General features: G+C 35.0%; 1 protein-coding gene across 1 annotated transcript; it reads right to left on the minus strand.

Annotated features, from left to right (window-relative positions):
* On the minus strand, positions 2,536 to 21,083 carry CDC37L1 (cell division cycle 37 like 1). Its single transcript, XM_005683700.3, has 7 exons — positions 20,776 to 21,083; positions 16,787 to 17,068; positions 13,651 to 13,744; positions 10,944 to 11,059; positions 10,468 to 10,590; positions 6,631 to 6,795; positions 2,536 to 3,136 (listed from the first exon to the last, which is right to left on the minus strand). The coding sequence occupies exons 1-7, from the start codon at positions 20,905 to 20,907 to the stop codon at positions 3,035 to 3,037; spliced, it is 1,014 nt and encodes a 337-aa protein (XP_005683757.2). The 5' UTR covers positions 20,908 to 21,083; the 3' UTR covers positions 2,536 to 3,034.

Below are 22,685 nucleotides of genomic sequence, written 5' to 3' on the forward strand. Positions count from 1 at the left end.
GCAGCATGACCAATGTCATTTAAAGAAACAAGTCAAATATGTGGGAATTAAAAAAAAATAGGCTTATGACAATGGTTTCAACTTTGTCATTAGATGTTAAGCAGTTCATAATCAACTTTTATTCATCACTGTACCTCTCCCCACCATCAGCTTACATAGTAAGCAAGCAAGTACTTATCAGATGAGTCAGCTTCTCAGAAGACCTGTGAAATAGCACATACATGTCCATTACAGATGGGAAATGAATGTGCACTTTTAAAATGCATAGGATATAGGAGCAAAACTGAAATGAAAAGCCTGACCCTCAATTGAGATAAGTACATTTCTGTCCTGTATCAGTTTAAGAACTGAAATACATGACCAACTTTGAGAACAGTAAACTGACATCTTTTTATTTTTCTCTGAAAATATCCCAAGATTAACTTCAGAATCATTTTGCCTAAACTCACAACCAATGTTTTCATCTTGTAAAGCCACTACTAAACTGTATTTGTTTTTTGGGCACCATTTTAGTTTACTTTTAAAAGGGTAATAGGAATGCCAGTCTGACAGAAGCCCCAATTTTCCTAGAGAGAGATTACAGGAGAATGTGAGCTCACTAGGCAAAATTTGAAAGAACCCATGGTGTAACTGGATGAGAATATTACTCCTCTCTCTCTCCTAGAGAATAATCTTTGATTTAAATCAGTGTTGTATCTACCACCGATAAAACTGAACTAACAAGGAATGTAGTGATAGCTATTTAAAAAATATCTTTCATTAGATTAATTTATCAAATGAAGAATCTCTGATAGACACTCTGATATCAAAGATACTTCATTCATTTAGATTTTCCATGGTTTGTATAATTTGTTTGGAGAAAATTGTGCAAACTGAAAAATAAATTATTCTTTTGCTTAGTATACCCTTATTATTTAAGAAACAGAAAACATTTCTCCTAATAGGAATTTGTTCTTAGTAAAATAAAGAAAAATAAAAAGGATGTCAATTTATTGTTCTGAGTACTAAAGTACTGCTAAACTGTAAGTTATAGTCTTTAGGTGCAAATTATGGCATCAGTCAGTAGCTCCCAAAATAAATCCAATCACTTTCACATTGAAAACATACAAACACTTTCCTAAGTAAAAGCATATACATAACCAAATTTTAAATAGTTCTTAAATAATTCGTATTTTAGAAAATAGAAACCAAAAATATCCTCCAGGAACAGTGTACTCAGTTTGTTGGTAATTTCTCTCCTTCCAATCTTCAGTTTTTATCCTCTCTAAGGCAAAATGAAATTAAAAACAATTTAGAGCTTACAGGCAAATTTTGGGGAAAAGTGAGGTTGAGAAATAGAAAGTAATGGCTCAAGTTACTTTTCTATGAAGCTGGGAATTTTATTCCTATATTCATTCTCCATTTGATAGGACAGAAAAAACAAGAGCTTGCTCCAAAATAGGGGAAAAAAAAAGCAGAAGCAGAAACTTTTATAACTAGGTCACTGGTTAAAAAAAAAAAAAATATATATATATATATATAGGCTGATGAATGCTACCACATAAATTAGTCAAACATTTTATTATAGAGTATGTATTAAAAGCACAAAAACAAGTTTTATTCTGAAAACCAGGAAGATTGTGATGCTACATATGTATGATTCAGTAATTCCAATCTGTTTCTATGAGTACTAAGTGCCTTATCACCTCAAGTTACTTTAAAACAAGGTGCACATGAAGCCACTATCACAGATCTGGTCACCATGTGGGTGGCTTCTCAAATTGAGACATGCAGTCCAAATCCCATCTGTCATCTTCTACATGTTTACTACTAGTCCCAGCGGGACTCAGCCACCAAAGACTACATCTGATTCAAATCAAAGCTCATGTTCCTGTAAGTCAGGTTAATCCTCAAATAATAAGGATAGCATAATTAACAGTCATCTCAATCCTAGTAAAACGAACCGTCAAACATCCTGGCATATTTAAGGTGAATTCTATAGGTAAGTATTAAAGCTCAGGAGCATTCTATGGTAACTGAGCTAAAGAGAGGAATGACAAATGTAGTAAAGCCATCATTGCCAATAAGGATCACCAAATTCTTAGAAGGAAGTAGTTCGTGTCAAAAGATTTCTCTTGCCTTTTAAAAAAGTCTTTGGGCCACATCTGAGTAAAACAATAACTGTAACTTAAAAAATCAGATTATTTTTCCTATTTGTTCTTACAGGCCTTTAGTTCTTTCAAAACTCGCTCCCTGAGAGATCCCAGACTGTCAAGAAATTAAGAGTGAACTTTAAGTTGGATCTTACTAAGAAAAAAAAAGTTATGAGCTTTATCACTTTTTATATCACTATATAACCCTAATGCTAAAATGTCAATAGGGTAAAATCAACTTCTAAGGGAAATATGTCTGAGAATACTTGGGGGTTAATTTAGTATCCATATAAAATTGATACTATAGTTAAGGATTTAACTGATGGTGCTGAAGAAACAAATGTAATATTATTTTAAGGGAAAAGACTTTTAATTTGTACTACCCAGCTTATTTAGTAAAGCAGATTATCAACTACTGATTTATTGCTTTTAATATGATCAAACACCAGATTTGACAGCTAAATTAGCAATAGGATACATTTTAATCTTTAATCATTTTTGTAGAGTAGGACATGTACATATCCATATAAAAAGACTGTAGCAGATGCCTCCTAGAATCAACCAGTTCTTGTAAACATTTCAATTGTGCAGATTTTCATACTTTGATTCCAAAATTGAGAACAGTAAGATTAAAGGCAAATTTAGTAGCCAAAAAACCCAAACAAAGTCCAGTTTGACTTCTTGCAACATATGGTACCACTCCTCTCTTCAGGAAAAACAAAACAAAACAAAAACTAGCAGCACATAAAAAAAAATTTACAAAACGTTTCAGTACTCTGTTTTCCCTCCCATCAAAAACCGAACAAAAATAAAGTGCAGCACCCATAAAAGTGTCAAGAAAATAGCCAAGTTCTTCCTTTCTTGTAACAAAATAGTACTTGGCTTCAGCAGTCTTAACCAAATTATACAGTGTCCATCATTTTCGGTTCATCATCTTCTTTATGTACCACTGAGTTTAAACTGCAGAGAGCTGTATTGATAGAATACTGAAGATAATCTGGATTCTGAAAAGTATAGAGAGGAAAGAATGGATGATCATCAGTTATATGTCAGTACATGCAACTGCATATTCAGTTTCATATTCTCTCTCTCTGTAGTATAGCAGAATAGAAAAAAAGATGAACGCTGAAGTCAGACTTTGGTTGAAACCCAAGACGATAAAGAAAAAAATAATAGATTACTACCACTTAATCCAAAGAGATGTGGCAAAGACAGAATGATATATGTAAAAAAGAAATGTAATAGACACCTCCTCTTCCCTCCATTCAAGAAAACTATAAAATTTTAACTAATCATATAAGGCTATATCTATGTGATTATATGTATACAGCTATTGACAATTTAAAAGATAAATGGCTTTAAGCCAGCAAGGTATTATGATGATTACTATCTAATTATAATAGTAAATATTAAAATAACAAAAACACTAGAATAAGGTAAAAAAACTCTATTTACTAAGTGAAAGTTATAGCTACCTTCAGAATCTATTTTGGTTTCTTGAAAGTTAAACTCAAGTGAGAAATCTTTTGAAAGAGACTTGTATTTAAAAACAAAAGAACAGTGTAATTTAGGTTTTATTTTTTTAAACAGAAGAACTCAAAAATGTTCTAATTTTCTTCATTTCTTAAACTAGGAACAGAAAACCTTACTCAATAAATGCAAAAATAAAACCAGTTACTAAAGCACCATGAATAGAGACATAAGCTCTTAAGACCCAGGACTTTAAGGAAATTTTTCCAATAATTCAATTTGTCTACTCAGTTGTTCTGAATATCGCCTAGCAATTTAGTTTGACCATGAATCACCTACTTTCATCTGTTTAATATACATCAATGAGGAAAACAGTCCATACAGGGCATAGATACCAGATCTCTCCATCCCAAAGGGAGGAAGTGTTCTCAAAAATCTTTTTAATAAGTATAATACTTTTTGATTCTTTTATTGTAAAAGTCAAAAAATGAACAAGAAGTTAGTTGTATTATTGTCAATAAGGTTTTTTATGAAGGGATTGGCACAAATAACTGACTGAAGTCTGGTACACTAAAGTAACCTTGGACCTAAGTTCTAACCCTGACTCTTCCACTTAGTATAATGCCATCCTCAGAGAAAATAATTCATCAAAAGTTAGTAACAGTAAAAGCTAGTATATAGGATAAGCCTAAGGTAACTCTTACTTACATCTCTGTTCAGGGGGCCTTGGTTCAGTTCTCTCAAAACTAAGGATACTGGTATTTGGTCTATCTCATAAGATTGTTGTCAATTTAAAAAAGAGATTAAAAGCCGAACTATTATCCAAATTTAAGTTTTATAAAAAATTATTAGTAGATTGTTATATTATCCCATTCTCCAAAGAGACAGGCTGCTAAGACCTTTTCTGACCATCCAGGTCCAACAGAGCTTACAGTTACTCTCTATTAAGACTAGGTTCCAGTTTTTTATGAGAGAATTTTGACTATAAGTAGTAGCTGAAGAGATTCTTTAAAATTCGTCTACTCAACTCCTTAAGAACTGAAGGTAGCAGTAATGGTGGTTTCATGTCCGACTCTTGTGACCCCATGGACAGTAGCCTGCCAGGCTCCTCTGTCCATGGGATTTCCTAGGCAAGAATACTGGAGCGGGTTGCCATTCCCTTCTCCAGGGGAATCTTCCCAACCCAGGGATCGAACTTGATTCTTCTGAATTCCAGGTGGGTTCTTTACTGCGGAGCCACTAGTGAAGCCCTAAGAACCGAAGAGACTTAAAAAAACAAAAAGTACTCAATATACCTAACCTAATGTACACTTAAATCCCACTGATTACCCCATATTCTCATCCAGTAACATTCTCAACACATTTATTGTCTCAGAGACCAGTTCTTCCCAAGAGCACACAACTGAGCATGTTGTCATAATTCTAGTATATGATTCAACAACAGTTTATGATGTAGGTGAATTAGCAGTGGAGTAGGACAGAAATCCAGGATTAGAATAATAGCTCCATCACTTACTGTATTGACTTCAAGCGAGCTACTTAACCTACAGGAGCTTCACTTTATTCACCCATAAAATGAGTTTTTTTGAGAAGATTAAATAAGATACCACATACAAGTGTTTTGTAATCTATAAGTTGATATATAATAAAAATAAGTTGTTATTTTAAGCTCTTCTTCCAAATCTCCTCTCAGTTGACAACTTGATCCCTCGGGTTGTTTTCCATCTTATCCATCACTCAAGCAGGTGACTGTGTTTCTATGGCTCTAGCTGAAATCTTCTCTTTCCCCTCTTATGTTTAGAATCTGCAGCATCCTCAAAAGTCTCTTTTTTTCCTCTGCATTCATTATGTGACACCTTAGTTTTAGGAGGTTTATATGTTGGACTTGACAGTGACTTAGTCATAAAATTTCTTAAAGACCGCGTTCCTGTTGGGCTACTTCTCACAGAACTGCAGAGATAATCATCACTTTATTAAAACAGCATTAAGAGGTAATCTGGGGACAAACTGAGGGAGAATGTTGCTTACATGTCTAAGGGGTAACATGACTAATTATTTAAAAATCAGATTTTCTTTCTTATTCTTGAGAATTATATTTTTGGCTGAGTTAAATATGATCAATTACTTTCCTTAAATTGTCCCTTTGGCCTACAAGTAACTGGACTAGAGAAATTATAGCTATAAAGTCAAGGCAATGAAAATCTCAATTCCTACAACTCTTTGAGAATTAAAAATAAATACAGGTCTCTCTTCATACTGTCTTCTGAGTGAAGTCTAGACTTCTCTTTCACTATGTAGGCAACAGGCTAAAATGCTAAAGCTGGTCTGAAAATGAGAGATGATTGGTTCAATTTAAATGCTACTGAAACTAAAATGGGCAGCAACTTCCTAGTGACAACTTAAAATTGTAATTCTAAGTAGAATAAGGCAGACCCAGTGGTCCAACTTCCTCTTTTTAACATAAATTCTTTCACGCTCGTGAGATAATTTTATGTTAATCTAATCGCAGACTTCTAAGATGCTTAAACAGTTGACCAATATTACCAGAAAGAACAGTTCAGTGTAAGTTACATTAATTTGTACTAAAATGTTTTATCTGGTAGGCAACACCAACATTTAAAAAGATAATACTAATAAACTCATGCAATAAATCACCTCAGTTGCTACTTGGGTATATGCTCGGAGCTAATCCATCTTCAATTCTTAACAGTATAGTTCTACTCAGGATGGGATGTTGGAGCCATCTTAAGAAGTTTATGACTTAGATGATCAATAGGTCACATGTGCCCTTAAGAATGCTTAGATAGTCCTCATCTCTTCTATATTTAAAGGAGTAGAATTTGGTGTCTCTCTAAAATACCTAAGAGATGGATAAAACTTAATGCCAAAACATGGCATGAGATGAAACTCGGAGTTATCTTTTGAGGCAAGAATATTTAAAATGACCACACATACAAGAAGAAAGAGAAGTCCAAAAGAACAAATATTATGTGAATATATTTATAAAATATTTACTTTTCCAACTTACCTGTGGTAAGGACTCTAATAAACCTATAGATCCAACACCAGAATGGGGAACATGATTCTGAACTGTCATAGGCTGAAAATTTGGTGATTGAGAATAAAGTCTGACTCTTGACTTGAAAGCTTCAAGTTCATTTTTGAATGCTTCAAAATAACCTTCCTCTTCTGCCTTGACAAAACAAACACAAAGACTTATTTTCAAGATTTCCAGACCACACAGTAAACTCTAACAAAGCATATACCAGGCCTGAAGTGGAAGAAGTAAAGATGAGGTGAACAGTTTAATGTAGAAACCACCAAGATCTCTGTCAGATTTATGAAAACTGCCTGTTTTTTATGAATATTATAGATTGGTTTGTTTCATTTCCCTCTGCTTCATCAAAATAAAACAAACTAATAAGAACCCTTCTTTAGACATACACACAAATGTAATGAAATAAAGTAGGTTTCCTCTGTATTTCTCTTGATTTATCTGTATTCCTGATAGGATCCAAAACAGTCCTCATTTAATCGCTCACATTCTTCTCTCCTCGTCCCACTGCCAAGCAATAGCCCAAGGGATATTCTTTAAACCTTCTAATTCTCTGTCAGTTAATACAGAAACACTTACTACCTGTTGTTAGTAAGTCTCTGACCCTAAAATCCCTATTTGTTGAAAGCTAAAAACCAATTAAAGTCAACATTTAACTTTGGTATGAAAATACCTTACTGTTTTAGTTACGCAAGTACCTTCTTTTAAGATTATGGGAAAAAAAAGTACAGTGAGTTATGTTGAGGGAGGGGAATTCTCTCCATAATGTATATAATATAAAGAAAATTCTTAATGCAAAATATCCTTTTGGCAGTAGCCTCCATTTATAAATATTTCTTTTGCAGATTAAAAAAATGACACAGAGCACATCCTACACAATAGAACATAGGTTTTAAATTCAAGTGATGGAAAAGATTTTGTCAAAATTTGTCTGCAGTGTGATTTTTCTCTTTAATGTAGTTTAGGTTGTGTAACTGCATTAAAACCTATGGATTAGTTATTAGCATCAATATCTATACAAATAATACAAACAATGTTCTGTGCTGCTATTCTGTTTTTTTTTTTAATGAATTTAGGAGTCATTTCTTTATAACACTTCACTTTATAGTCAATAAATGGTACTTAGGGAGATACGTGCAATGTTAGCCTTCATATCCAAAAGTAATCCTTCTGAAATGGTTATGTAACAAACCATTAAAGGAATCAAGTGACACAACTGCTGACCTTACTGCATGCCTAAACCCTAGGTATTTAGATCTAGAGAGACTTGATTGATTTTCGTTTTATTAAGCAACCTATGGGTCACTTGCTCAATTTCTCTATGCTAACTTCATTTGTAAAAAAAAAAGTAATTATCCTTATAAAATGTTATGAATGTTTAATGAGTTAATCCATGTGAAGTGCTTAGAATACCTTTCCCAAAGCAAATAGTTCATGAAAGTTATTCCTTAATTAAAAAAATACTAAGAACAAAATGTTAACATCTATGGCTTCAGAGTTGTTCAGTTCTATTTTGTCAAAGTATCATAAATGTCAAAAAATACATATTATATGACTATGTTCCATCATGCTATTAAACACTAGTTCATACATATCCTTTAATGTAAGATGAAGAAGAAACTTTTTTTTTTATTGCCTGTGTGTCAAAATTTAAAACAGTCATCAGAAACCTAAAATACCAACTCAATCATTTACTCATTAAAACTACTGTTTGGGGAAATTTTCCTATTTTAACAGTAGAAGTGGAAGGTACAACTTCTGCCACACTAAAACATTTTAATAATTTAAAAATACAATGTTTTTCTCTATTTATAAAAAGAAATATGTTCATTGTAGTATATGAAAAAGAAAATGGAAACCATTTGTAATTCTACCACTCAAGTCTAATCGAAATTAAACTTCTGGTACATTTTCTTCTAACTTCTAATTGTGTATGCTCAAATGTATCAAATATGCAAAAAATCACGTAAAATATATATGTACAACTTAGAGGGCAAAAATTCTACTATGTACCCACAAAAATTAGGAAACAGATCAATACTAGTATTTTAGAGATCAGTTTCAATAATGAACATTTCCTCTCTCTCTGAGGTCACAACTATGACTTGTCAATCACTCCTTTGTCTCTTCAGTTTTACTGCTTATTTATGTACCCCTCAACAATATATTTACTTAGTTCTGCTTGTTAAAATATAAAATACTTTAAAAATAATAGCAGATATTTCATTCTGAGACTTGTTTTTTTCAGTTTCTTGTTTTTTTTATCCATGCCAATGCTGATTAGTATGTTACTAAATGAATATACCACAATTTATTCATTCTACTGTTAACAGATACTTGGGCTGTTCCCAGACTTCTTGCTACTATGAACAGTTCTATGAAGCACATACACAGGAGTTTTTCCAGGCCATCAATTCTCAAACTTTATGGTCTCAGGACTGCTTCATGCTGCTGAATATTGTTGAGGAACCTAAAGCGCTCCTGTTTATGTGGGCTGTATCTATCAATAATTACATGTTAGAAATTAAACTTAGGAATTAAATATTAACTGAAATATAATAACAAACTTATTACATGTTAACATTTTAAACATATAACATATATATATATATATATATATATATATATATATATATATCTCTTTCTTTAAACTCTATTTCCAAAACAATTTAGTGAGAAGTCTGGGCTTAAAAGAAGATAGCTGTACTCATACATCTGCTTCTGTATCAATCCAAGCTGCACACTCACACAAGAAGGAGAGTGAAAATGACAAGCAACATTTTAGTATTATTATAATTTTGACTCAGGGCCTCTAGAAAGGGTCTTGAAGACCCTTGAGTATCCTTGGACCACATGTTGAGAAATTTTTTTTGAGGGTATATATCTAGGACAATTTCTGGCTGTTGGCACTTGCCTTGTTCAATTTTACAACAAAAGCTTCCAAAGTGGTTACACCAATTTATACTCCTATAGCGGAGAAGGCAATAGCACCCCACTCCAGTACTCTTGCCTGGAAAATCCCGTGGATGGAGGAGCCTGGTGGGCTGCAGTCCATGGGGTCGCTAAGAGTCGGGCACAACTGAGTGACTTCACTTTCACTTTTCACTTTCATGCATTGGAGAAGGAAATGGCAACCCACTCCAGTGTTCTTGCCTGGAGAATCCCAGGGACCGGGGAGCCTGGTGGGCTGCCATCTATGGGGTCGCACAGAATCGGACACAACTGAGGCGACTTAGCAGCAGCAGCAGGCAGTTAATATGAATTACTATTGCTCTACTTCTTGTACAACTTTTAAATCATTACTAATTTAGTCAGTGTGAAATGTCGATCTTTCTAAACATATTTATTTTTCTTTAATATAGCTGACATCATCCTAGATATATATGTGTGTGTTGTGTCTTTTCACTTTATAGCAAAGCATTTTCTCAGATTAAAAATACTTCATATAATTTTCATATAATCTTGAAAGCTGGATAATATTCTATGAACTACAGGTTTTTTATTTTCTCAAACCATTCCTCTAATTTTCCTGAATATATACATTCATGTAAATGGGTCTCAAGTTCACATAATGCTATATAGTACAGCCTCTTAAAATCTAAATTAGCATAAAAACAGCAATATAATTTTTCTTTTCATTATAAAATCTACAGAATCTAGCCTGTGGCATCCTGGTTGGATGGCCTCCTTTGATGTGTATGGACAAAAAGAGGTTTCAGCTAAACCTAACTTTCCTATTTAATAATATCAAACAGCAATTATCCTTCAATAAAAAAATAAAGAAAATAATAATACCAAATAGCTACTTACTTTGGCTTTCTGGAAAAATAAGCGAAAACATCCTCTTGGATCCACATTACAGTTTTTGGCCATTTCCATAATAAACTGCATTACAACTGCTTGATGTGCTATTTGTTCCATCAGAGCCCCTTTCTGAAAATAAACAGATTAAAATTACAAGAAATATACTTAATGTTGTGATTACTATTTGGATTTTTAAAACATGAGTTTTTAATAGGTTTAAAAAGAAAAAGGTTTATAGTATATGGGAACAAGAGAGATGAGGGGACAGGAAGGCAGGGAAAGCACATTGGAAAAACGTTTCCCTATGCTAACTGAAATAACTAAAGAAAGATGCCAACAGTAAGCTCAAGCAGATCTTGAAAACAAAACAAAATTGGAATTCCATTTAATGACCTTCCTGCTTACATTTAAAGTAATGGTAAAAACAAAAAGGAAATCAGCATTCCACTAAGGTTCTCAGAAATTCAAGTTTCACATGATACCTGTTCAGCTTCTAGATGAAAACACCATAAAATAAGATATTTAGCAGTTTCTTCACATACAAGGTATGGATGGTCAGACAAAAATCTCTGACTATCATCCCATCGACTTAACATACCTGTAAAACAAGAATTAGGCCATGAATGTCAAATACTTTCCTCCTGTAAGCAAAGAAATGGCATTTTAAAATGATTCTCTTTAAAGATAGCTCGTATTACCATAGAAATGTTATGGTAAAAGAGCAAATGAAGATAGGTAATAAGGCAATACCAGCATATTGGAAATAGCTTTTAAAATTCACAGCAAATTTTATTTCAAATAATTTGTCAGGATAAAGTACAGTGATTGGTTTAAAGCTATAAAAGCCCTGTATCTAGGGAAAGCCCAAAGTCCCAGGCAAATAGACACGGGCTGGTCGGTCATTCTAGGCTAAAGCTAAGTAGAGGTCACTTCAGGAGATTCAGTATTATTTACTCATAGAATACAAATTTTTCTATTGGAAAGATGGAAAAGAAAGCAAAACCTTTCTTTTCAAACCTTTACTTTTCAAAAGTAAACTACACTGACCCAACAAAGACTTAATAAAAGATTCAGAAAAATTACATTTCCTCTTATTTACTAAAATATGTCTGATATAGTAAAATATTGCATGGGAAACCAATCCAGTCAGTGTTATAATAGTAAATATAGTTTAACCATTTTAGTCATGTTAACCATTTAATTATGATCACTGTTTAGGCACAGAAAATAAACTCTTTGTAAAGTTGGTTAAGTATATTTGGAAATGCTGCCATTTTGCTTCAAAATACCAAACTAATCCAAATGCTATTAAAGGTGTACTGTCATCTTTACCCAAATTAGTAAAAAATTTGGTCAAAAAGTTGATACCACCCAAGTAATCACAGAATCAGCAAAGTGCTGAGCTTTATTTAGACTCATCCAACCAAGAAAGTTATCCGAGAATCATCGTGGAAATTCTACAAGGCTACCTCAATAGTTCAGAAATAAATCCTTTCTCTAGACACAAAATGAACTTCTGTATGTTAAAGTTCCGCATCAGAACATGAGTAAAAACAAAACTGAGGACAAATGTCTTACTGAGAAATACACAGTAACACAAGGAAATCAATTAAAAATAAATGATTTTTTCCTCATTTAAAAAATTGGAAAATAGCATTTTAGCATTTTCTCATAAAGAGTTTTACAAGCTTAGTTATTTCCCCAACACTTTGGGTACAGTGACTAGGTCATTTTAAATTCTGAGAAACATAATGATTATTTAAGTGACTTTAAACTTCTTCTCAAACTACAGTTAAAGAATTTAAGTAATAACTTCTAGGGGTCAGATCTAAAGAAAGTATACTCCTTATTTCTTATACCTGATGCCATAAAATAAATCCTATACAGCAATTTTGCCTTAGCTTTGTTACACTCCTGAAGAGGGAATATTTTCAACTCCATCAACTATTCAGAGAGACCACTGCTTCTCCTGTTTACTTCTCCATGGCAGCACTGTAACTTACTCAGGCACAAAATTCCTACCCATTTTGGTCTCTTTCGAAGGAAAGAGAATATGAAAGGGTTAGTGACACTTGCAAGGGCCATGAAAAAGGGTGTCATTAAATGTTAAAGGTTTTAAACTACCTATTTAATAATGGAGACAAAATCAGCTCTTGAAGATGATCATAGTTCTTCTATTTGTTTCTATAATAAATAATGCTGGAATGATAATATGTGCAAAAATAAACTTACTTCTTCAGAAACTATTCTTGAACAGAATACAAGCTTATTTCATTTTTAAAAATAAAAAGTATGAGAATAATTAATATATGAATAAACTACAAAAAAGAAAAACAAAAACTAAAGTAGTATCCATTATACTGACATAAGGATGAATGATATTCTAAATACTTTGGGAGAAAAACACCAATAGAAAAAAGTCTCAAAATATCACTTAAAAAGCTTATTAACATATATTTACTAAATTGACACATTATACTCCCCAGTAGCATTTTCACTCCAGCAATATTGTCACTGCTTATAATTTTTAGGACATATCACACTACTTCCCGACTCTGGCTTCGTACATGCTGTGGCTGCTGCCTTGCCTCCCTTTATCTAAAGGAAAGCGCCTATATGGTCCTCAATATCTAACTCAGATGTTTCCTCCTCTGGGAAGCCTTCACTTAAATCAATCCCCATCCTATCATTTTTCTCCAATAGAGAAAACTATTTTTCAGTTCTTTGTATATGTATTTCTCTTACTTATTATAGACTGTATTCTACTACTTGTTATTTATCTGAATAACAGTTGAAGGATCTGCATGAATTGTACAGCATCATGCCCGAAATCTGAAAAATGCTAATCTTACAACAGTAAGATAATAAGATACCAAGAAAGCAAAGATGAAAAAAGACAAAAGCAGGGACTAGTTGGGACATGCAAAGAGTCTAGGTAGTAAAAACAAAAACGACAACCAGGTCTTAGAGGGCAGCATTATATAAACAGGTTGAATTTTTTGCCTTTTTTCACAATTCAGTTTACTCTGTCACTCTATTTTTTTATGTATAGCTCTAAAACAAGCCATAGAACTGTGCCAGAAATAGCTATACAACTGGAGTTTGTCTTTATTTTATAAATTCACTTTCTGTACATATATTTATGATACCAAACATTACAAAAGAAGGAAACTCAAGTAGTAGACTTACCAAAATGTCTAATTTTCTGCTCATGTTTCTGCATAAATGATTTTGATTTATCTTCATCTTCTGTTTCTTTTCTTTTATCTTGATTAATAAAACTCTAAGAAAAAAGTTTTGAAGTTAAAATTGAATATATTTTAAAATCTGATATATTCTAATTGGATCTTCTTTCTCAGATATTGAATGCCCAGCAGTCCTCCTTATAGACATTATAAAAAGGTAATACAGTAAAATGATACCGTATCATTAAATTCATCTGTAAAACTCTATTTTAGAAATCACAGAGAAAAACAAATGAATTAACTTTTTTGTAAAACCAAATATGCCTATCAAAGGCAGGTATAGAAAGATCCTTTACATGCATAATTCATTTTTGCATTATTCATTTCCATTAAATATTTGCAACTCTAGTCTAATCTTTGGAGTTCTTGCTGGAAACAAACTCAGAAATTCAAAGATTATAGAGTATACTCACTACAAAATTTTTGATAAGACATAAAACTAAAATGTTATAAACTTTTCTTAGGAGAGGTAAATAGTTTGATTCTGAAATCACGTATAAATTTCTATTAAGGAAGTGCTTATTTTCAGTTAAAGTCATAAAACAGACCAAGATGAAGTTTTTACTTGGCCACAAAAACTGGCAAAAAGTTTCTCAGAACATCATGTGATCACATTTAAACCTTGAGATCATCACTGCCAAAAATGGAAATCTAAAACTAGCTCTCTGCCAGTTTATAGTCAGGAAACACACAAGTTTATATATTTCAAAATAAAAGCATTTTTTTTCTCTTTGTATATCCTGCCATCTAGACCAGCACTGTCCAACAGAAATACAATCCAAGTCACAACTGTAAAGTTTTCTATCAGCCACATTAAAAAAAGAAACAGATGAAATAATGTATCTATTTAACCCAACATATCCAACACATTATTATTTCAACACGTAAGCAATATAAAAATTATTAACGAAATATTTTACTTTTTTGGTACTAAGCCATCGGAATCTGGTGTGTATTTTACACTTACAGCACATCTCAGTTTGGACTGGCTACATTTCAAGCGTTCAACAGCACATATGGCTAGCAGCTATCAAGTTGTCAGACAGCGCAGATCTAGACCTGTCCTCTCAAATCTCAAGCTCCCCAACAAAATGAATGTATGAATTTCAGCAAATGACTGGAACATAAAGATAGTCCTAATTAATTCTGGTACAAATGTGGGCTACATTAGAATCTAACTTAAGAAAAAAAAATAATTAAAAGCAGAGACAAAAATATTTTCTTTGTGTTGAGACAATAACTGTATAAACAAAAGAACACTGTTTTGACCATTTCATTATAAAAAGATCATTTTAAATAGTTTTGGGGTATAAATGCAAAACCTAAATAAAGTAACATTTAAGGCACATCCCTTAGAACAATATACACAGAGATAGTGAATCATTCTGTTAAATAATGATTCTATTGAGGGGAAAGAAAAATATATAATTCGGTACAAGCACAGAAAGTCTAGAAAGATATGACTCATTGTTAACAGAGGTTATCTCTGGAAAATGGGAAATGAAGGAAGCCTTTCAACTCTATTTTACAGGCCTATGTTTTGTTTTTTACAAGAAGCATGTTATACTCTTATAATTTAGCTTCATTACAGAGTAAAGCACTGATAAGGCTAGTAGGACAGGACATTTACCTATGTGTATTACTTACTGCTGCAGCAGGACTAGAGCTAGTTCAGAGGAAAGAAATTACAGATGCCTGGGGAAGAAGAGGCTTTTAGAGTGGATGCCAGAGCAGAAACAAGTAGTGTTACACACTACATCTACAGAATAATGAAGGTTAAAGATAAAATGGACTTCACACTACATCTACAGAATAATGAAGATTAAAGATAAAATGGACTTCCCTGGTGGCTCAGACGGTAAAGTGTCTGCCTGCAATGCGGGAGACCCAGGTTCGATTCCTGGGTCGGGAAGATCCCCTGAAGGCCCTGGAGAAGGAAATGGCAATCCACTCCAGCACTCTTGCCTGGAAAATCCCATGGATGGAGGAGCCTGATAGGCTATAGTTCATGGGACCCGCAAAGAGTCGGACACAACTGAGAGACATTACTACCTACCAAAGATAAAATGAGTGTGGACTTGGACAAGAATGAGCAGTCTACACCTGAGGCTTGAGAGTTTAGTACAAATAGAAAGAAGTACTACTTTACACATTTAGATGAAAATGACTTTATTTCACTGCCCACTCCTTTTTCAGATACAAAAGTCAAAGAATAAGGTCTATGTAATCCAGTGAGAAACAGAAGACTGCTCTTAATAAATTACTAACTTGGCATAAATATTTTACTATTCCTTTCAGCAGTAATGCCTGTAACACTAAGTCCAGATTACTATCTAAGGGTTACTAAATACATACTGGTAAATAACAGTGAGAAACTTTGTTTTACTTGATAAAACCAGTAACTACATTAGAGTTGGGTTTCCCAGGTGGCTCAGTGGTAAAGAATCTGCCTGCCAAGCAAGAGACATGGGTTTTATCCTTCGGTCAGGAAGAACCCCTGGAAAAGGAAATGGTAACCCACTCCAGTATTCTTGCCTGGAAAAACCCACAGACAGAGGAGCCTGGCAAGTTACAGCCTATGGGACTGCAAAAGAGCTGGACACAACTTAGTGACTAAACAACAAAAAAATTGAAAGCAAGCTGATAAGCACAGCAACATCAGAAATTTCTGGTAACATCTGAGCTTTACCACATGCCAGGCCCCATGCTACCTGCTTCTATGATGTTACCTTGCTTAATCTTTATACCTGCTCTTTGTATCTGAGGAAACTGAGGCTTAGGGAAGTGATCTGCCCAAGGTTACAAAGCCAGGCTGTGACAAAGTTGACATTTGAGGCAGTCTGACTCTAGAACCCACATTTATATTCAGTGTGCTATGCTGCAGCCATATAATTGGATTAAGGACTACCAACATTAGATACTACTTGGGATACATGTTTCTATAACGATCACTTTTCCTAAACTGTCAAAATTGAATACTGTTTACAGGATTCTGTTGTTTTGTTATCAGATATGCACAACTGGTTTGCACAAACATTTCAGTCTTTCCTTATTTCAGTAGGCCCAATAAAAGATAATACCTTATTAAAAACATCCTTGCTAATGGCATCCATGTTCCACAGACACATTCTCTCTCTTTGTACTAGAGCCTCTTCTTTCTGCCGCCATTCTTCTTCCCGTTGCCTCAGTTCTGATATTGCTGTTTGTGCTTTGGCATGTTCCTGATCCAAGGACTCAGAGTTATGCAGTGCTAAGCTACCAAGTTTCTGCTGAGCTTCAGCGAGATTCCATTTACAAGCCACAGAGCTCTTCACAAACTCTTTCTGCTTCTGGCAAGCCATTTCAATTCCATGGCTATACATCTGGATAAAAAACATTATTTTTAAGAAATGAAGAAGGCAACAGAACAGGTATGCTTATGTAGAACAGTTCAATTTTCTATCAGTCAAGGATTTCTGTATGATGTTTTTGGCATATATGTATCCAGCCTTCTGTGTCTGCAGTTACAATTTTATATCACAGGTCTTGTTTCATCACCTAGACGCTAAGCTTCTTCGTTGTGTCTCTCCCTGGACAACTAACAGCAACAAAAAGCCTGGCAACTAGCAGTGTCCTGCATACAGCAGGGCCTCAACAAACATTTGATTTATAGCCTTTATAATCCTGGAACAAAATAATGAAAACAAAAGCTTAAATATAGTTCATCATCTTATCAGTCAACATACTGAAAACCAGACCTTTAGAGTTTTGCTCTGCAAGTTCTCCACTGCAAAGAACTGCTTATTTAGAAGTAATCACTTCTTGGTTTTTATTTTCTTTCTGTATTACCCCAATCCTTGGTAATCTGAGAAGTTCTTATAGGAAATTTCTATTTATAACTGATTATATCAGATACATAATTTTTAACTTAATCCTAATAAAAATAGGCTATTTTTTAAATTAAAAAAAGTCACTAGATCCACCCTGGTGATTCTGTTCTGCTAAGATGCAAAAGTACTTAGTTTTAACAATTATTCAACATCCACATGTAAAGCACCAATATTTAATTCCTTCTAATCCTTGGCTTCATAGAACAAAAGCTAAAAGCACATTCTTCATGATTTCTTAGCCAAAATGAAGACCAATTTCAAGGTAGGTATTCAGAATAATACTCCAATCTATTCCCTTACCTGCATCACTATTCAAGCCCTTATAATTTCTCACTTTTAATTATATAAGTATAGCCTTTCTAATCTCAAGCCACCCTCTACTAGACTTGGCGTGATCTAACAAAAATGATAATTTTACATATTCACAGTCTTGAGAACTTTTAAAGTGCAAACTTCATAGCATGGCATGGTGCCTCATGATCTCACTTCCTATTATCTCTCTTGATTCAGCTGTACTCACTCTTCTACTCCTTTGCTTATTCTTTCCTTCTCACCCCCACCACTTCAATGTGGCTATCCCCCATCCCTAAACTCCCATCTCTATCCTAGATTCTAGCATCACTTCCCTTCCCTCTTATCCTGTCCCTCTCCACCAAAGTTATGCATACTTCTTTATGCATTTGAGTGCTTTCACACAATATTGTGCTTACTTACTCAACTATAAGCTTCTTGAGGGGTTAGAATTCAATAAATCTTAGATGAATAAATGACTCCTGACTTCTTGGAACAGACTAGTGGTGGTAAGGAATTCTAAGGCAAGTAGCATGCAAGGTTCCTCCTTTCTGGCTGAGTCTTCAGGCAAACTTAAGACTTACTGGGCAAATGTGGACACTTGGTATTCAAATGTTTTAGTTACTCATTTACCACATGGTCCTAGTCAACCAAGTATTTATTTTTACTTTTTGTTATTTAAAATAGGATTAAGAATAATTGTAGATTAGCTATGCTTAAGAAGGAACTAGGAAGAGGAGGCAAATGAACTTGTCAAATTTATTTTGTAAGAAAAGACAAATACTAACAAAGATGAGGACAAACAGAAATATCTTGCATGGTCAAATTATGCAGGACCAAATTCTCAAGTCATTTCTCAAGTCAAACATAGAAATCTTATTTCCAAATTCTAAAACTGATTAATGTTTAAATTCTTCTCTAAAGACTATGTTTGGGCATTTAACTATCCCACATGTATTGAGATGATTGATTATATTTAATAAACACAGATTTGAAAAAGGAACTGTTAGCATTAAGGTCTACTAATATAACTTGACATAAAAAATTTCCAAACAGGATCTCTAAGTTCCAAATTGCATTTAATTAGATCTCAGAACTATACACGACATAAAGATGTCTAGGTTCCCTGTATTAGTAAAATTACACCAAGGCTGTTTTTATAGAGATTATAAAATGTTTATAAATGAAATTAAACATTTTATTCTAAATATTCCAAAAAGAAAAACTTAAAGCCAGCAAGACAAATAAGTAGGTTTGTTGTAAATACATGAACTAATTTAGGATTAGAAATCATTCTGTAAATTTTAGCACCAAAGTTAGTTTCAGCCAAATAAAGTTTTACATCACAGGATGGGCAGTGCAGTAGGTGGGAAAAAACACTGTACCAGGTTCCAGAAGTGGGTTCTAAACCAGGATGTGGCAGGATCTAATTCTGCCACTGACTAGCTACATGGTCTCAAGGAAATCACTTTTAATGAAGGAGATAAGCCTAACCATTCCTAAAATTCCTGTCAGCTAAATAAGGTTATAAATTAATACAGTTATTTTTAGAATTCGGTTTCTTTCAGGTTACTCTTTAGATTCAATCACTATGCAGTGAAATTCTTGAGACCTTTCTATTCTCTCTATAAGCCTTCAAAATTGACAATGGCAGCTGCTGTTCATTCTTTGTCTCTAGCTCTGTACCACATTCATTACATGCTTATATAACATATTTTGTATATAAAGATGACAACAGCGATCCATAATTAGTGACTATCGACTTATTAACTATCATTCTGTCCTCCTAAAAAATGTCTTGTACTTTCCCAATGACTGGCTGGATGGAGAACAGTCTGTGGTTATGAAACAGCATTTTTCTCTTTGCAGCCAACCAACCCTGTGAGCTGGGCTTAAGATCAACGACCCTACACTTACTGGAAAACAATTTAAATCACTCATTCTCATTAACAGCAAGATAAGTCTAGAGAAAAACTATTAACTCAGTTAAGCCTTCAGGGATCCCATTTTGTAAGAAGGCTAGAAGGCAGATATCTAAACTCCATTTTATTTTACTTATTAGTGTTTAGTCAGTGATCCTGAAATATACTCTGAAAACAGGTTACGAGAAAAACCAGGACTAAGTGATATGAGCACTATATAAACACTCCCGAAGGTAGGACCTAGAAAATCCTAAGTGGTAGTATATCACATCTGGATAAGTTTCAGAGGAAAAAAGGCTTGGCTGAAAACCACAGGAAGCGGCAGGAATCTGAGGGAAAAGTCTGAAGGAAAAGGCAAAGGCTTGCCTATATGTTTTTAACTGAAGAATGGTACGAAGCAAAACTAAAATCATAAACTTAAGGGGGAAATGGTCACGCGAATGGCCGAGATTTACGCCAGCATCAAAAGCAAGGTTTACAGAATTTGCTCAGATGTCAAGTCAGTAAAATAAATTGGACCTAAAGTCTTTAGTCAGGGGCTCAGAGAATTATTGAAGTACAACCATTCACTGTTCCCATCAACTGTGCACAAATATTAGAACCTTCAAGAGAATAAAGTGCTCGGATAAGAGCAGGCACAAGAGGACAAAGGGTCAACATTATAGACTGAGCTGTCCTAAATCTGGGTGCCATCAGAAGAGGGGTGGGGGAGAGGAATTTCAAGGGTGAGAAATTAGCCAAGGTGAAAAAGGTGTGTGTGGAGGTGGAGGTTGGGAATATATGGCCAGCCCCTCTTCGAAGAACTCAGTAGATGTTAGAAAGCGATGGGATGACATCAGGCCCCCGACGCCCGGGGTCGGGGTGGGTAAAAGGGGGAGGTGGGGGCTCAGAACAGGGTCGCAGAGACAGAGACCTCTGGGGGCCTGGTGACGACACCTCCCCATTCCTCCCCACCCCCACCCCGCAGAACACGGGCTCCCTTCTCACCTGGGTGCCGCCTCCCGGCAGCTGCGGGCAGCGGGGAGAACCGGGGGACAAGTCCAAGTCACTCTCTTCCTCAGCCTCACCCTCTGCCCGAGGGAGGCTCCAAGGTCCTGGCGGCGGCCACGGCTGCTCCATGTCCGGCTGCCCGCGGCTCTATAACCCCCACAGCCAACGGACTTGGCGCGAGTAGAACCCGCTGCGGGGAGCCAGCCGCCCCAGCCGGCTGGGGCCGTTACCCAGAATCCCTCTGCTAGCCCCGACGCCGACGTACGCGCAGCGTTAGTCCCGGCCGCGCAGCTGGCGGACGGCGGAAAAAGACGGACTCCACTTTGTGCATCACTTCCGGGTTGGAAGGCGGGGCCGTGAGAGGTGGGATCCCGGAGCTTAGAAGAAGGGATCGGTTTTGGACTGCTCTGTTGTTTAGAACTTCTTTTTATGAATCCTTTCAGCGGTGCTGATTTACTCTCCCTGGCTCTGAGGGTCGTGTCGTATTAAATACTGGTTATCTGGAGTTTCTTACGCAGTAAACAGTGGGTCCTAGAACGTCCAGAGAAAGTATTGTTTAAAACCTGCAACTCATTCCCGTACTCATTAAGGATATGTAAACCAGTGTCTGAGGCGGGGGTTGAAGTAAGGGGCGGTTGAAGGGAAGAGAATTTTGAAAAACAGCCGATTTTCCTCTCATTTCGAGTTACAAGCAACGAGGATTCTGCGAAGCTTGACAGGGAGGAGGAGTATGCCAAAGATAAAATACTGAGGGGCTTAAAAAATACTCCTAATGATGAGTACCACTAATGACGAATGTATAGGGAGGGATTCCTTTTATTTCTAGATATGCCCTTTAATCGTTAAGCTTTATCCCCTTTTTTGAGGCATGGGTCTCCTTAGGCCCTGCATGCCGAAGGTCACAATTAAATTTTAAGGGGAAGAGGTGGGGTCATCTCAGGGAATATGACTTGAAAAACTTTTGCAGGTTTAACAATCAGGCATTGGTGTCCTACTTAATAATAATTAGAGACCCCCCAAATAATTAAAGAACCAAATAAAAATAACCAGACGCCATGTTTTCAATCTTTTGACCTTTGTTAACACCGGATGTAGACAAGATGTGAGGAAATGCTGTTTAGAATATCACATGTGTAACCTTTCCGAGGGGTAATTTGACAGTATCAGAGGTTTAAATGCTTTGGTTTGGCAGCTTAATTACCGGGAAACTATCCAACAATTATTTTTGTACCAGTAACCAGTGATATATCCACAAAGGTGTTTATTATAGCTTTTTTTTTTCCTTTTTTTTGGTGGCAAGGAACAAATGGAAGTATATATAAATGTGCTGGTATAGAAATATCTCCAAAATGTGAGTAAAAAAGGCAACTTTCTTAGATGTATATTTATATAGCTATACGTATCTGTCAAGACACAATAATTCAGTTTGTGTAAACACAATTTGTGTGTACATATGTGATAGAAAGTTCCTAGAGGATAAACAAGAATTATTAATGATTACTCCTGGTGGGTAGGGCTGGGGAGGAAAGTTTCTGAGAATCTTTACTTAAAAAAAAAAAAAAGTTAAATAATTTTGGCAGGGCCAAAATATTGCCTCAGCAATGTGTGGGATCTTAGTTAGACCAAGGATCTCACCCGGGGAAACTTGCTTTAGGAGTTTTATCCACTGGACCGCCAAGGAAGTCACTGAGCATCTTTACTTTCTACTTTTAGCTTTCCTGTACTATGCTGCTCCAATATTTTCCAATGAATGTATGTTATACCTTAATAATTAATTACAAATGAAGGTTGAGGAGCACTGTGACTGAACCTTTTGAGTTTAGGAGGGAACGCCTAGGAAAAAAACGTTACAGCGCCTAAAGTATGAAGGGAGAGGCTTCCCTGGTGGCTCAAACGGTAAAGCGTCT

This window comes from Capra hircus, chromosome 8 (assembly GCF_001704415.2).
Source record: "Capra hircus breed San Clemente chromosome 8, ASM170441v1, whole genome shotgun sequence".
NCBI classification, from domain to species: Eukaryota; Metazoa; Chordata; class Mammalia; order Artiodactyla; family Bovidae; genus Capra; species Capra hircus.

Coding starts and splice junctions, on each gene's coding strand:
- CDC37L1 (XM_005683700.3), bottom strand. CDS start 20,907: ATGGAGCAGCCGTGGCCGCCGCCAGGACCTTGGAGCCTCCCTCGGGCA. Junction 11,060..13,650: donor GCAGAAAATTAGACATTTTG/GTAAGTCTACTA, acceptor CTTGTTTTACAG/GTATGTTAAGTCGATGGGAT. Junction 10,591..10,943: donor TTCATCTAGAAGCTGAACAG/GTATCATGTGAA, acceptor GTTTATTTTCAG/AAAGGGGCTCTGATGGAACA.